At 43.3% G+C, this 12,299-nt stretch overlaps 4 protein-coding genes across 5 annotated transcripts in view; 3 read left to right on the top strand and 1 right to left on the bottom strand.

Moving 5' to 3' along the window:
* Nucleotides 1-12,299, top strand: part of Cryab (crystallin, alpha B) — a 20,291-nt gene that overhangs the window by 7,312 nt on the left and 680 nt on the right. The gene's annotated exons all lie outside the window — the stretch shown is intronic.
* LOC105980768 (chromosome unknown open reading frame, human C11orf1) lies at nt 913-7,319 on the bottom strand. The gene is made up of 4 exons (XM_013009676.1): nt 7,051-7,319; nt 2,682-2,912; nt 1,913-1,979; nt 913-1,196 (listed from the first exon to the last, which is right to left on the bottom strand). Exons 1-4 carry the CDS (start codon nt 7,090-7,092, stop codon nt 1,021-1,023), a joined length of 516 nt encoding a protein of 171 aa, XP_012865130.1. The 5' UTR covers nt 7,093-7,319; the 3' UTR covers nt 913-1,020.
* Fdxacb1 (ferredoxin-fold anticodon binding domain containing 1) lies at nt 7,439-11,269 on the top strand. The gene is made up of 5 exons (XM_013009670.1): nt 7,439-7,665; nt 7,982-8,138; nt 9,014-9,217; nt 9,367-9,525; nt 9,974-11,269. The coding sequence occupies exons 1-5, from the start codon at nt 7,494-7,496 to the stop codon at nt 11,154-11,156; spliced, it is 1,875 nt and encodes a 624-aa protein (XP_012865124.1). The 5' UTR covers nt 7,439-7,493; the 3' UTR covers nt 11,157-11,269.
* The window catches only part of Alg9 (ALG9, alpha-1,2-mannosyltransferase), a 56,722-nt gene continuing 56,584 nt past the window's right edge, over nt 12,162-12,299 (top strand). The window contains exon 1 of the mRNA XM_013009674.1: nt 12,162-12,296. Within this exon, the coding sequence (XP_012865128.1) occupies nt 12,200-12,296 (97 nt within the window). The 5' untranslated portion in view covers nt 12,162-12,199. The remainder of the gene's footprint in view (nt 12,297-12,299) is intronic.

Genomic DNA, 12,299 nt, shown 5'->3' with positions numbered 1-12,299 from the left:
GTGCTGAGGAATCGAACCCAGGGCCTCAGGCATGCAAGGCAAGCGCTCTACCACTGAGCCACCTTCCCAGCCCAGGAAAAAGTTATTTTCATCAGGGTATATTCTTTAAGACAATGATAAAATTACATTCCTTGACTGTGACTACAAGGGCTTATGATGAGATCACAGGCAGCAAAACCACCTCAGCTGTGCTGGATTTGAAGTACTGTCACAGAAAAGCACAGAGAAGAGCATTTATATAGATTTGAAAGAAATTTTGTAGCTGGATGCTGGTGGCTCAGGCCTATAATCATACCTACTCAGGAGACTGAGATCTGAGGATCACGATTCAAAGCCAACCTAGGCAGGAAAGTGTGTGAGACTCTTTTTTTTTTTGGTCCAGTCACAGGGCCTGAACTCTGGGCCTGGGCGCTGTCCCTCAGCTCTTCAGCTCAAGGCTAGCACTCTACCACTTGAGACACAGCGCCACCTCCGGCTTTTTTCTTTTTGCTTATGTGGTGCTGAGGAATCAAACCCAGGACTTCATGCATGCAAGGCAAGCACTTTACCGCTAAGCCACCTTCCCAGCCCAAGACTCTTATCTCCAATAAACTACTCAGAAAAAAGCCAGAAGTGGCATTGTGGCTCAAGTGGTAGAGTGCTAGCCTTGAGAGAAAAAGAAGCTCAGGGAGAGTCCAGGTCCTGAGTCCAAGCCCTAGGACTGGAAAAAAAAATTCTTTGAGCAGAGTTACACTAAGTAGACCAGGATGACCTTGAACTTGAGATTCTCCTGCTTCTTTCTTTAGCTTGATGACTACCAGTTTGTACCTCTAGTACTGTGATGTCTGAGAGAAACAGTACGTTTTCCATGCCTTCTACTGTACCTCTAATGTAGAACTAAGAACAGAAAATAGAAAATAGTCTGTCTTGTACTTTATTTATTCAGAATGACACTGGGTTATAGTGAGCTAAGTATTTACTTGTGTTTAGATTTGTGCTCCCTTTTACATTCTACTCCACAAAAATGAAACTTATTCTTTTTCAGGACTCTGGATCCCGAAATTGGACAGTGTGAGAATTGCATATACACTCAGGGGGGTGTTCAATCTGAGGCTTTGTATAGCTCATCGTATAAGTTGATTTTTCTGTGCATTTGTATTGGGGAGGATCCAATTCAGGTTGATGTCCTGGGAACCAGCGGGGCTGTCTTTTAAAGCCTGAGGGAAGGAAAGACATATGGAGACTGTAAACAAGAAGTCTGATAATTGATCTCATTCTTTTTTCTTTGTTGTTGGTGTGGGGAGTGAACTTGGGGCCTGGGTGCTGTCTCTGAGCTCTTTGTGCTCAGGGCTAGCACTCTATCACTTTTAGACACAGCTTCACTACTGTTTTTCAGATTGTTAATTGGAGGTAAGTCTCACAGACTTTCCTGACTGGACTGACTTTGAACTGTGATCCTCAGAACTCAGCCTCCTGAGTATTTAGGATTACAGGCATGAGCCACCAGTGCCGAACTTTTATTCTTTATTTCTTAGAGATGAAACAGCAAGTTCCTCCAAAAATTGAGGGAAAAAATGGTTCACTTATTTATTTGGTTGTTTGTTTATCGGTCGTGGGGCTTGAACTCTGGGCCTGGGCACTCACTGTCCCTCAGCTCTTACAGCTCAAGGCAAGCTCTCTTGAGCCACAGCGCCACTTCTGGTTTTCTGGTCGTTTATTGGAGATAAGAGTCTCACAGACTTTTCTGCCCAGGCTGGCTTTGAACCCTCAGATCTCAGCCCCGAGTAGCTAGGATTACAGGTGTGAGCCACTGGCGCCCGGCAAATGGTTCACTTATTTACCACTCATTCAGTTGACTTCTATTTAAGTTCCCCCTATGTGCCAAGCACTGAATTCAGTGCTGAGAATGTAATAATTGGATTAGTCCACCTACTTTGTGTTGAAATTGGCATGTTGATGTTGTAGCTTGCATCATATGTTGTTTCAAAGTAGTGTCCAAACTGGAAAGAAAAATTAATGGATTAAGAATCTAGGAGTCTTCAGCTAATATCAGAAAATGGACAAGAGAATAGACATGAATTCTAATAAGCTTTGTCATATTTGAGACAGTCTAAGTATATATATGTTGTTGGTCTGTATCTTACTTCCATTTTTTTTTTTGTGCCAGTCCTGGAGCTTGAACTCTGGACCCTGAGCTTCTTTTGCTCAAGGCAAGCACTCTAACACTTGAGCCACTGTTCCACTTTCAGCTTTTTTGAGTAGTTTATTGGAGATGAGAGTCTCAGACTTTCCTGCCTGGGCTGGCTTTGAACCATGATCCTCAGAACTCAGACTCCTGAGCAACTAGTATTACAGGTATGAGGCACCAGTGCCCAGTTTCTTTCATGTCATTTTTATGTTTAGGAAATTTAAGAGCAAGTGTCTAGCCTAGGTAGGGAAGAAACAAAGAGGACAACCTGAGTCAGAAAACATTACAACTTTCTGTAGATTCAGAGGTGAAGTAGAAAGAGAAGCAAGAAGAAAAGGAAACTACCCATTCTTTCCATAGATAACCACCTGACAATAAAGTAGGATGGTTGGACTGAAGACTGCTCCCCTCCCCCCTTGAGTGAAAAATAGCCTAAAAAAGTCAATTCTAGCCTCTCAAATGGCCACTGGCTTTTCTTCTGTTAACAGAAAGAAACAAGACAAAGACAGATTACCTGGGAAGGCAAAGGTTTGGGCATTACAATATTCTTCAGGTCATATCTTTCTTGGTTCCAGTTGCCCATCAGAGTACGGTTCGAATATGAATTCTCATTAGTGGTGCATCTCCATCCATACTGGGAAAACTTTGACATATTATTCCAATCTGTCCATATTTCACCATGACCATCTGCATAAATGAGGCTTCCATAGTGTGGGTTTGTGAGGAAACATACAAGGTCCTGTCTCTGAAAAAAGGCATACATCCTTATTGTACAAAGAATAGAAAAGGCATCGTTTCCTACCTCTCCTTATAATGGAAGGTGTAACACAAGCACACCTTAATATCACTCTAGGCTTTTTCCAAATATATTAGTTTGTAGTTCTGGGATTTGAACCTAAGGTCCTGAACTTGAATCTATTACTTCAGTCACCTCAGTTATTTTTCAGATACCATCTTGTGTTTTTACTTCACGACAACTTTATTCATAGGTAATGCTCCTACCTGTGCATTCTAAATACTTTGGATAAACAGGCATCCCCTACCATGCTTGGTTTATTGATAAGAGATGTCAGCTGGCTCTGAAACACAATCTCCTCCATCTCTGTGTCCTGACTAGCTGGGATTACAGTTGTATATCACTGAATCTGATTCCAAACTTAATTTGCAGTAAACTTGATTTGTTGATCTATTGCATACAGTTTGGACCAAGTGCAATCACTTTTTTTTTTTTTTTTGTCAGTCGTGGGGCTTGAACTCTGGGCCTAGGCACTGTCCCTAAGCTCTTCAGCTCAATGCAAGTGCTGTACTGTGTGAGCCACAGTGCCACTTCGTTTTTTGGTGGTTAATTGGAGATAGTCTCACGGACTTTTCTGCCCAGGCTGGCTTTGCACTGCGATCGTCAGATCTCAGATTCCTTAGTAGCTAGGATTACAGGCACGAGCCACCAGTGCCTGACAAGTGCAATCAATTTTTAATTGAAAATCTAAACTCCAAAAGGAAAAATTTAAGTCCTCCTATGTACATTATACATATAGTCCCACGTTATCATCAGTTGTATTTAAGTTGTGTGATCTGCTATTTCCTCCCCTTAATTTTGTGAAAATATGCATCCCCTAAAAAAATCGTACCCTAAAAGCAAGACAAAAATGAAGGTTCTTATTGAAGTGATAGATAAAAAAATTTTAAATGTATTCAAAGGCAGCATGTCTTTAGCAGAAGTTGGGTGGTATTAAGCCAAGCATCTGTGGTACAGTACTGAACTGTATGCATCCTGAGTATTTGCAGTTTTTCCTGAGGGTGATCTTCTTGGAAGCATAGCTACTCAAGGCTACAGAGTGTCTATTATATGTGGTTCTCTTCCTTCCCAGGTTCATGCATCCACTGACCTATAATGTCAATAAGCAGTAGTAGTTGGCTATATATCACCATCCCTGATCCCTTGAAAAAGATGAAAAAAAAATTCAGTGTCAGCTGGGTACTAGTGGCACATGCCTGTAACCCTAGCTACTCAGGAGGCTGAGATCTGAGGATCATGGCTTGAAGCCAGCCCAGGCAAATCCAATAAGCTACTCAGAAAAAGCTGGAAGTGGGGGGAGTGGGGAGAGTGGTAGAGTGCTAGCCTTGAGCAGAAAGAGGTTCAGGGACAGTACCTAGGCCCTCAGTTCAAGACCCAGGAGTGGCAAAAAAAAAAAAAAAAAAGAAAAAAGAAAAAAACCACTGTCTTTAATAATATATGAAGAACTAGATCAGTGATTAGGTAATTTTGAGATGTAGGACTTGAGGGACTAAGGATATTGCTATAACGAGAATAACAGTGGGAATCAAGTATCTAGATAACACAATAAAATGATCATTTCCTTTCTTCTAGGCTCAGCTCATAGGGAGTTATCATCACTTTCCTTTTACTTCTAGGACTTCACATCTTACACTGTATTTATACATTTGTAACATACAAATGAGTTCTTAGGCTGGAGGTTCTAGCTCAAGTGGTAGAGTACCTGTCTAGCAAGAACACTGCTCTGAAAAATTTTTTTCAAGTAAATGTTGTATTGAACTTCATGTCCCTTGCAGACAGACCATAATGGCACCCCTTCCCTTTGTCTACAGTCCCAACCAAGTCCATAGTGCTTTACAGATGACCAGTATCTGAACTTCAGTTTGTTTTTGTCAAAGAATCAAAAGCTCAACATTCTTTTTGGGGGTTGGGAAGGTGGCTCAGTGGTAGAGCGCTTGCCTTGCATGCATGAGGCCCTGGGTTCGATTCCTCAGCACCATATAATCAGAAGAAAAAAAAAGCTGGAAGTGGTGCTATGGCTCAAGTGGTAGAGTGCTAGCCTTGAGCTGAAGAGCTGAGGGACAGCGCCCAGGCCCAGAGTTCAGGCCCCATGACCGGACCCAAAAAACAAAACATTCTTTTTGGCCCCCATATATTTCTGGTCCCATTTTTGGAGCAAAGTGATACCTTCCCTGAAGAAGTGTAAGTTGTAAATGTGTAGAAGGAGTCGTCTGAAGATCTCAGAAGACTGTTATAGAAATCCATTAATGACTGTGTCTGTTCCATGTCCAATAAAGATGTTACTAAACCTAATCTTCACAGTTCCCCAAGCAATGAAAGAATGTAGATATTACTATGATCAGATGGTCATGATTTGGGAGTAACAACCCACTGGCCTTTTCATAGGCAGAGACAAGACTAATGAAGCAGTAATGTAGGATGGCATCTCTGTTACTGTTCTCACACCATATGCCTTTGTGAAGATAAGATACAAGCACTGATGTCACCAGACAGCAAGATGACTGAAGTCCCATAAGGCCTAGTGCTCAGACTAGAGACTGAGGTGATGCTGTCCCTAGAGTTAGAATGACAGATTCACTCAGTTGTCCACTCCAGAAGCCTAGGGCTTAACTTTGATTCTCAACTTCTCTGTTACCATTCATTTATTACATATTATTACATATTAACAGGGTCTGTTCGAGAGGCCTGCCTGAACTCTGAGCCTGAGCACTGTCCCTCTCAGCTCTTCAGCTCAAGGCTAGCGCTCTATCACTTGAGCCACAGCACCACTTCTGGCTTTTTTCTTTTTTTTTATGTGGTGCTGAGGAATCGAACCCAGGGCCTCATGCATGCAAGGCAAGCGCTCTACCACTGAGCCACCTTCCCAGCCCGATATTAACAATTTTTTTTTTCAGAAAGTCTTGATTATATGTTGGTCCTGAGGTTTTCTGCTCAAGGCTAGTACTCTACCACTTGAGCCACAGCTCCACTTCTAGGTTTTTAGTGGTTAACTGGAGAATCTCACTGCCTTTCCTGATTCAGCTAGCTTTGAATGGGGAGGCGTGAGCCTCTGTGCCCTTGAATCTTGATTTTTTTTAAAAAATCAGTCCGTTACTCTCTTTACTGCCAAGTTTTAATTCAGGTCACTGTCAGCCTTTGTCTCCCAGGAGCACAAGAGCCCCCTATCTGATTTCTTGCTATTAATTTGGCTTCTCCCCAATTCTTTCTCCAAAATTTTTTGAAAATAAAAGTGCTTGTGTTACCCTCCTACTTAACATCATTTGGTGGCTTTCTACTATTTTCAGAATAAGATTTAGTTTAAAATACATAGCTGGGAATCATCTACAGATTCACCCATAAGTGTGCCTACCTACCAGGAGACAGATATGGAAGGACTATGGTTCCAGGCTAGCCTAGGCAAACAAAATTCAAAATTCTATCAAAAAATAAAGAAAAAAGCTGGGGGACTGGCTCAAGGTAAAGCATCTGTCTAGCAAACTGGAGGCTGTGTGTTCAAATCTCAGTATTCTTTCAGTTTTGGTTACCTACTCTTTCTCTGAGTTTCAGGTAAACTCAATTACTGTGAGTTCACCAAACATTGCACAAATCTTCCCTTCTCGCCTCTTTAGGTATGAATTCAGGCTCACAGAATCTTTGTCCTCAAAATTAGGAAGGTTTCGTCTTTGTGCGTGTGCTGACCCTGGGGCTTGAAGCCACAGTGCCACTTCCGCTTTTTTTTTTTTTTTTTGTTTTTTAGAAGTTTATTGGAGATGGAGTCTCAGGGACTTTCCTGCCGGACTGGCTTCAAACCATGACCCTCAAATCTCAGCCTCCTGAGTAGCTGGGATTACAGGCGTTAAGACACCGGTGCCCAGCAAGGTTTTCCTTCTGCAGGCTTTCCTAGCAGCCTGAGTTATTTCACTCCTAGCAGGGCCCCCCCCCCCCCACACACACATCAGGATCGCCTCTGGAGCCGCGTGCATCCCCCACTGTTGTGTCAGCAGGCCACAACCCGTCCTTCCACAGGTGTAACTGCCTACATCCAGGCTGGGCTCCTAAGGAGCACTAGTTATTTCTTGAATGGACGGACAGAAGGTAGGAGAGGCACCTTGAGAAACTGTGAACAGCAGGGACAGTGCGAGACCGCCATCGCGGACGAGATAAAGGCAGTTACAGAATCCTCGGCTTGAGGAACCACAACAGCCTAAGTTCTGGGCTTCAGTCCCGGCTCCGCTTTTCACTCCGTGACATCATGCAGGTGCGACGAATCCGTTCCGGGTCAGCTATGGACTCCAAGGACATTTTGACCTTTTCCGAGGAGTGTGAAGCGGAGGCGGGCACCACGATTTAGCTCTCATGTCGGTCCTCTCGGGACAGGGGGGTCCCGCAGTTTTATTAAAACGAGAGACGCCGTGCGAGTGTCACCAACCAGTGGCCGGGGTGGGGCGGACGGGGAGGAAGGGGCGGACGTATACGTGAGGCGGAAGTGACGTCAGAAGAGAGCGCCGCGGAGTGCCCGGAGTCCGAAACGAGGCGCATCGGTGAGGAGCTATGGCTCCTCGGCGCCTCCTATTGGTTGGAGAAGGAAATTTCTCCTTCGCGGCGGCTCTGAGCGAGACTCTGGATCCGAACTCTAGACTTATAGCCACCTGCCTCCAGCAACCGGTCGACTTTGCTCACGATCCGGGAACCCGGAAGAATCTACTGCGCCTGCGCGAGCGAGGTGATGGGACTGGCTCCTTCCCCAGGCTCCGCCCAGCTTCTGGCGCCGTTCCCCTCCCTCCTCCCGTCCCAGCCCCCCCCCCCCCCCCCCCCCCCCCCGGTGGAAAGCTGTTGGAACAATGGGATGGCAATGTGCGGGTTGCCCTTGATCATAATAGGAAATCCGCAGGGATTTGTATATTTCTATGAGTTACTATGTGCCCAGACTGGTGTGCAAGGTTCTCCTTGGAAGTTGGTTCCCCCGCCCCACCACCCTGATTTCAGATCTTAAGACATCCTTTTGTGTATTTTTCTCACCCTCAAACTATCTTTGCCAGGTACCGAGGTGCGATTCGGTGTGGACTGCACCCAACTGGCAAATGCCTTTGAACCACAGGACAGGGACTTTGACCGAATTTATTTTAATTTTCCTCACTGTGGACGCAAAGCTGGAGTAGCTAAGAACAGGCATCTGCTTGCCAAGTTTTTCCAGAGGTGAGGGAAGGGGAGACGAGTAAAAGTTGAAGATGTACATAGTTACCACATGCAACCATGTAATAAAGCACACTTAGTGTGAATTAGTATATTTGGAGAGACTATAAAACCCCAAAGGAACTAACTTCTTGGAGTATAAAGGGTTGCTTATTTTATTATCACAAACTAGTAACAGTCAGTACAGTCAGAAGGGCAATAGCACAGAATTAGGATCCAGATTGTCAGGATTCAAATCCTGCCCATAGCTTAGTTGTTACAACTTTAAGCAAGCTTAATTAATCCTTAAGTATTTGTCTTCTCATCTGAGATACAGTATGAACAGTAACTGCTCCATAAAATGATGCTCACATAAAATAGTGCTATAATACGTTATGCCAAAATAGGTGATTCTGTTGGAGGTCTCCATTGGGTGTCATAGTTGTTAAACCTTTCAAAGAGGCAGTGTTTTAAGCTAGTATATAAAAAATACAGAATTTTGATAGGAAGAAGCTGGGGGGTAGGGTGGGAATGAGCCTGTTGCCGGTGACTCATGGCTGTAGTCCTATTAAAAGGCTGTGACCTGGAGGATCCCTGTAAGACTCTATCTCCAGTGAACAAGCAAAATGCTGGACTACAAGACAGCAAATACTTATTTTCTTAAATAACTCACTGCAGAGAATTGACCTTTTAGTGACATAAAGAAGAGGGACTAAAGAAGCAAAGCAATGATGAATATTATTGGGTGCATAAGCATACTTTGTATGTTGGAGGTTTCATAGACTTTTGCAAGTATGTTTGGGTTTTAATTATTTCTCAACTGAACTGTGTGTAATGCTACATCATATGGTAATTTCAACCTGTTCCTGATGAGCCCCTGGGGTTTTCCACTCTATTAGCTGTGCAGATGTTCTTGCAGAGGAAGGAGAGGTGCATGTGGCATTGTGTAAAGGACAAGGTGGAACCCCAGCTGATAAGCCCCAGAGAGAATGGCACAACAGTTGGCAAGTGGTTGCCATGGCAGCTCTGGGGGGGCTTGTTTTAAGTGATGTGCATCCCTTCAGCTGTGAGACTGTGCCAGGGTACAAGTGCACTGGATATAGGTAGGTAGACTTTTCCTTTGTCACCTCTCTCACTAGTGATAAAAAAATCATTTTTTTCCTAACAATTTTCTGATTCCATACAGATATACTTTTTAAAAAAAAATAATGACAGACTTCCTCCCTGCTGCATCTTTCTTTTTTTTTGCCAGGAGTCAAGATAAGTCCTTTCATGTAGAAGGTGCGTTGAATCATATCTTTACCCGGAGTTTACCCTTTGAAGTTTCTCAATCCAGAATTTTCAGGTTCAAACTGGGAGACCAGTGGTTTTCCTTTCTAGAACCAGAAGCACTTGCAGGAAAGCTGAACAGGTAACCTACTATTTTTGCTGAAAATCACCTCCATCTCTAGTTGAATTGTGATTATCTTGATGAAAATCATAATTTGAATGCATAGTACATAAATTATCAATGATGTTGGTGCTATGAATACTTGTCAGTCTGGCTTATTGTTAGATTTGTAGCTACCAAAGTATAGGAATACATATTATTTCTCCTGGGCCCTGGGTGTAGCTGGGTAGTAGAGCTCTTGCTTATCTACCACGCCCTGGACTTGACCTCCAGCATTACTGTTTTTTTTGTTTATTTGTTTTTTGCAGAGGGGCTATATTTCTTCTTATGGTATGTGGCTTTTTGTTTGTTTCTTTTTAAGGATCAATTTAAGGGTAATTGCTCACCACATAACCATTTGTTTTTAATTCTAGCTACATTATACTTACTATTTTAAGTGAGAAAAGTTATTTTCTATGTCTTTGAACAGGAATTTCCTGGAAGCATCTTCATGTCATCCTACTAGAACTATAAATGAAAAAATCATTGCTGAATTGGGCACAGCCTTCTCTGTAAAAAGGTTGAAGTGTTCCTTCCCTTTATTGCCACAGAGTGACACCAGCGTTCTCCCTTCTGAGATCTATGACCTTCGATCTGTCTTTTGGATTAGTCTCTGTGAAGATAACTCAAATGATGACTCCCTGACTGGTGAAACAGTACAAGCAATGGAGGACCTTCTAGTTACATTTTCAGAACTTAGCTTTCCTAGGCGTCCTAGAGGAGATGGTAAGGAAGAAGCTCATGGGGGAACCTATGGGCAAGTCAAGCTGTGCCTTAGGTCTTCTCTTCTAGTTTATGCTCAAGCTGTCATCCAAGCACCAGACTTCCTTTCAGGTTCTCTGCACATCCTCAGCGGACCTGTGTTTCGGAAGTGCCATATTTTGCCTTTTACAATGCCAGCATTTCATGAAACTTTATTTATTCTTGGGTTTAATAAAAATCTGAAGGATAGCTGTCTTTCATTACTTCTGGATCTCCTGAAGAGCATTCTGGATAGACTTCTAACTCAGACATTGCTAGAGGGCTCTAAGCTGAGCAGATCAGTGGAATTTGTCCTCCAACCAAATGGAAAAGATTGTATGATTCATGTGAAGTCTCATAATTTTGGTCAGGACTATGACAAGGATTTGATTATTGGGTCTGTCACCATCATATCTGCAATGAGCATTACACATGAAGAAGATCAATGCTTTGTGTTGGTGTCTATAAACTTGGACTTATTAACCATGCTTGTTTGGGGTATCTCTGATTGGAGAATATTGTGGACCTTTGATAACCGTTTCCTGAAAAGTTTTGTTCCAGGGAAAGTAGAACCCTTTAAAAGTTATTCCTTATATCCTCCATGCTATGTGCATGATATTAGTTTTTGGTTAAATGAAGAGCAAGGATTTGATGAACTGGAGTTTCACACTGTGGCCCGAGCAGTGTCCCAGGACACTATTGTATCCATACAATTCCTTGGTCGTTTTCAGCATCCAGAGACTGAGAAGGTTAGTCTCTGCTATAGATTGACCTACCAGGCCTGTGATAAGGCCCTCACCAAGCAGCAGGTGGCATCAATGCAGTTCCAACTTAGAAAAGAGATTCAACAATTACATGTTACACTTCGATAGGTTCATCAGTCCTCCACTGGGATAGATGAAAAAGAACAACTTGCAACTAGTAATCCTTTCTGGAATCTTTTTAATATTATTTTTGTAATAAAAACTTTTTCTTTGTGACTGTAGCATTGTTGATTGACTCTAAATATACCCATGACTCTTATAAACTGTAAGAGGTGATTTTGTACAACTGACCCTTTGGAGTTGCACAGAATTTTGATCCTGAGTAATGACCAAAACAAACAAAACAGTGTCTTCTATTTTAGATGCCCAGTTGCTGAAGAGGCAATAAAACCTGAATAAATCATTAATTACATTCATTTTCCATATTGTCAGTTTCTTCACCTTGACCCCGGTCATCTCAAAATCAATTTATGACAGTGTGTTTTGGAATTAGAACAATTTTTGCCTTGGTAAATTACAAGTGCTCCATGGTTGGTATTATCCTGGCACATGTTCTCTGTGATTGAGCTTTAGTAAAGTCACGGAACTAATCATACCTGATTTAAGGTTATTTACTTCTGCTTCCAGTCTTTAGCAGGCAATGAATAAATGAGCTACATACAAGCTGGATGCTTGAATTTGGTAACTAATGGCTGCAAGTGGGAACTGAGCAGTATGATCGATGTCCATTTTAATATTTTGGAAGGTTTAATCCGAAATTATAATCTGGAGTCCTTCCTGTCAAGTTCAGTGCTCCTTTCATGGTTTGTTACTGTACCAAGCTCCACTAGGAAGGACAGACTCAAGATTAGAAGAATGAATAGCTTCTATTCACTTAGTCATTTTCTATTATCTGTGCCTTGATTTAAATAGAGGACTGGAGTCAGGATTGTAGTCAAGTGAGTAGGAAACGCGAAGGAAGAGCATTAACTGGAGAAGTAGCCCGGGGCTCTGCGTCGGCGCCTTCGGGCCTCCAGGACGCGAATCGCGCCGGTTCTGCGCATGTCGGAGGATTTTTGTCCCTCGGCGGACCCCGTTTCCCGGCTAGCGATGTCTGCGCCTCCGCCGGCTTCCTAGAGCGCCGGGCTCCACCTTCTGCCCCTCACGCTGCCATGGCGAGCCGAGGGGCTCGGCAGCGTTTGAAAGGCGGCGGGGACCCGGCTCCCGCCACCAAGAAGCTACGGAAGCAGCCGGCCAGCCGGGAGGCGGGCG

The sequence above is a fragment of the Dipodomys ordii genome, unplaced genomic scaffold (genome assembly GCF_000151885.1).
Source record: "Dipodomys ordii isolate 6190 unplaced genomic scaffold, Dord_2.0 Scaffold10, whole genome shotgun sequence".
Classification (NCBI taxonomy): domain Eukaryota; kingdom Metazoa; phylum Chordata; class Mammalia; order Rodentia; family Heteromyidae; genus Dipodomys; species Dipodomys ordii.
Note: the sequence above shows the minus strand (reverse complement) of the source record. Positions and strands in the feature narration are given on the sequence as shown.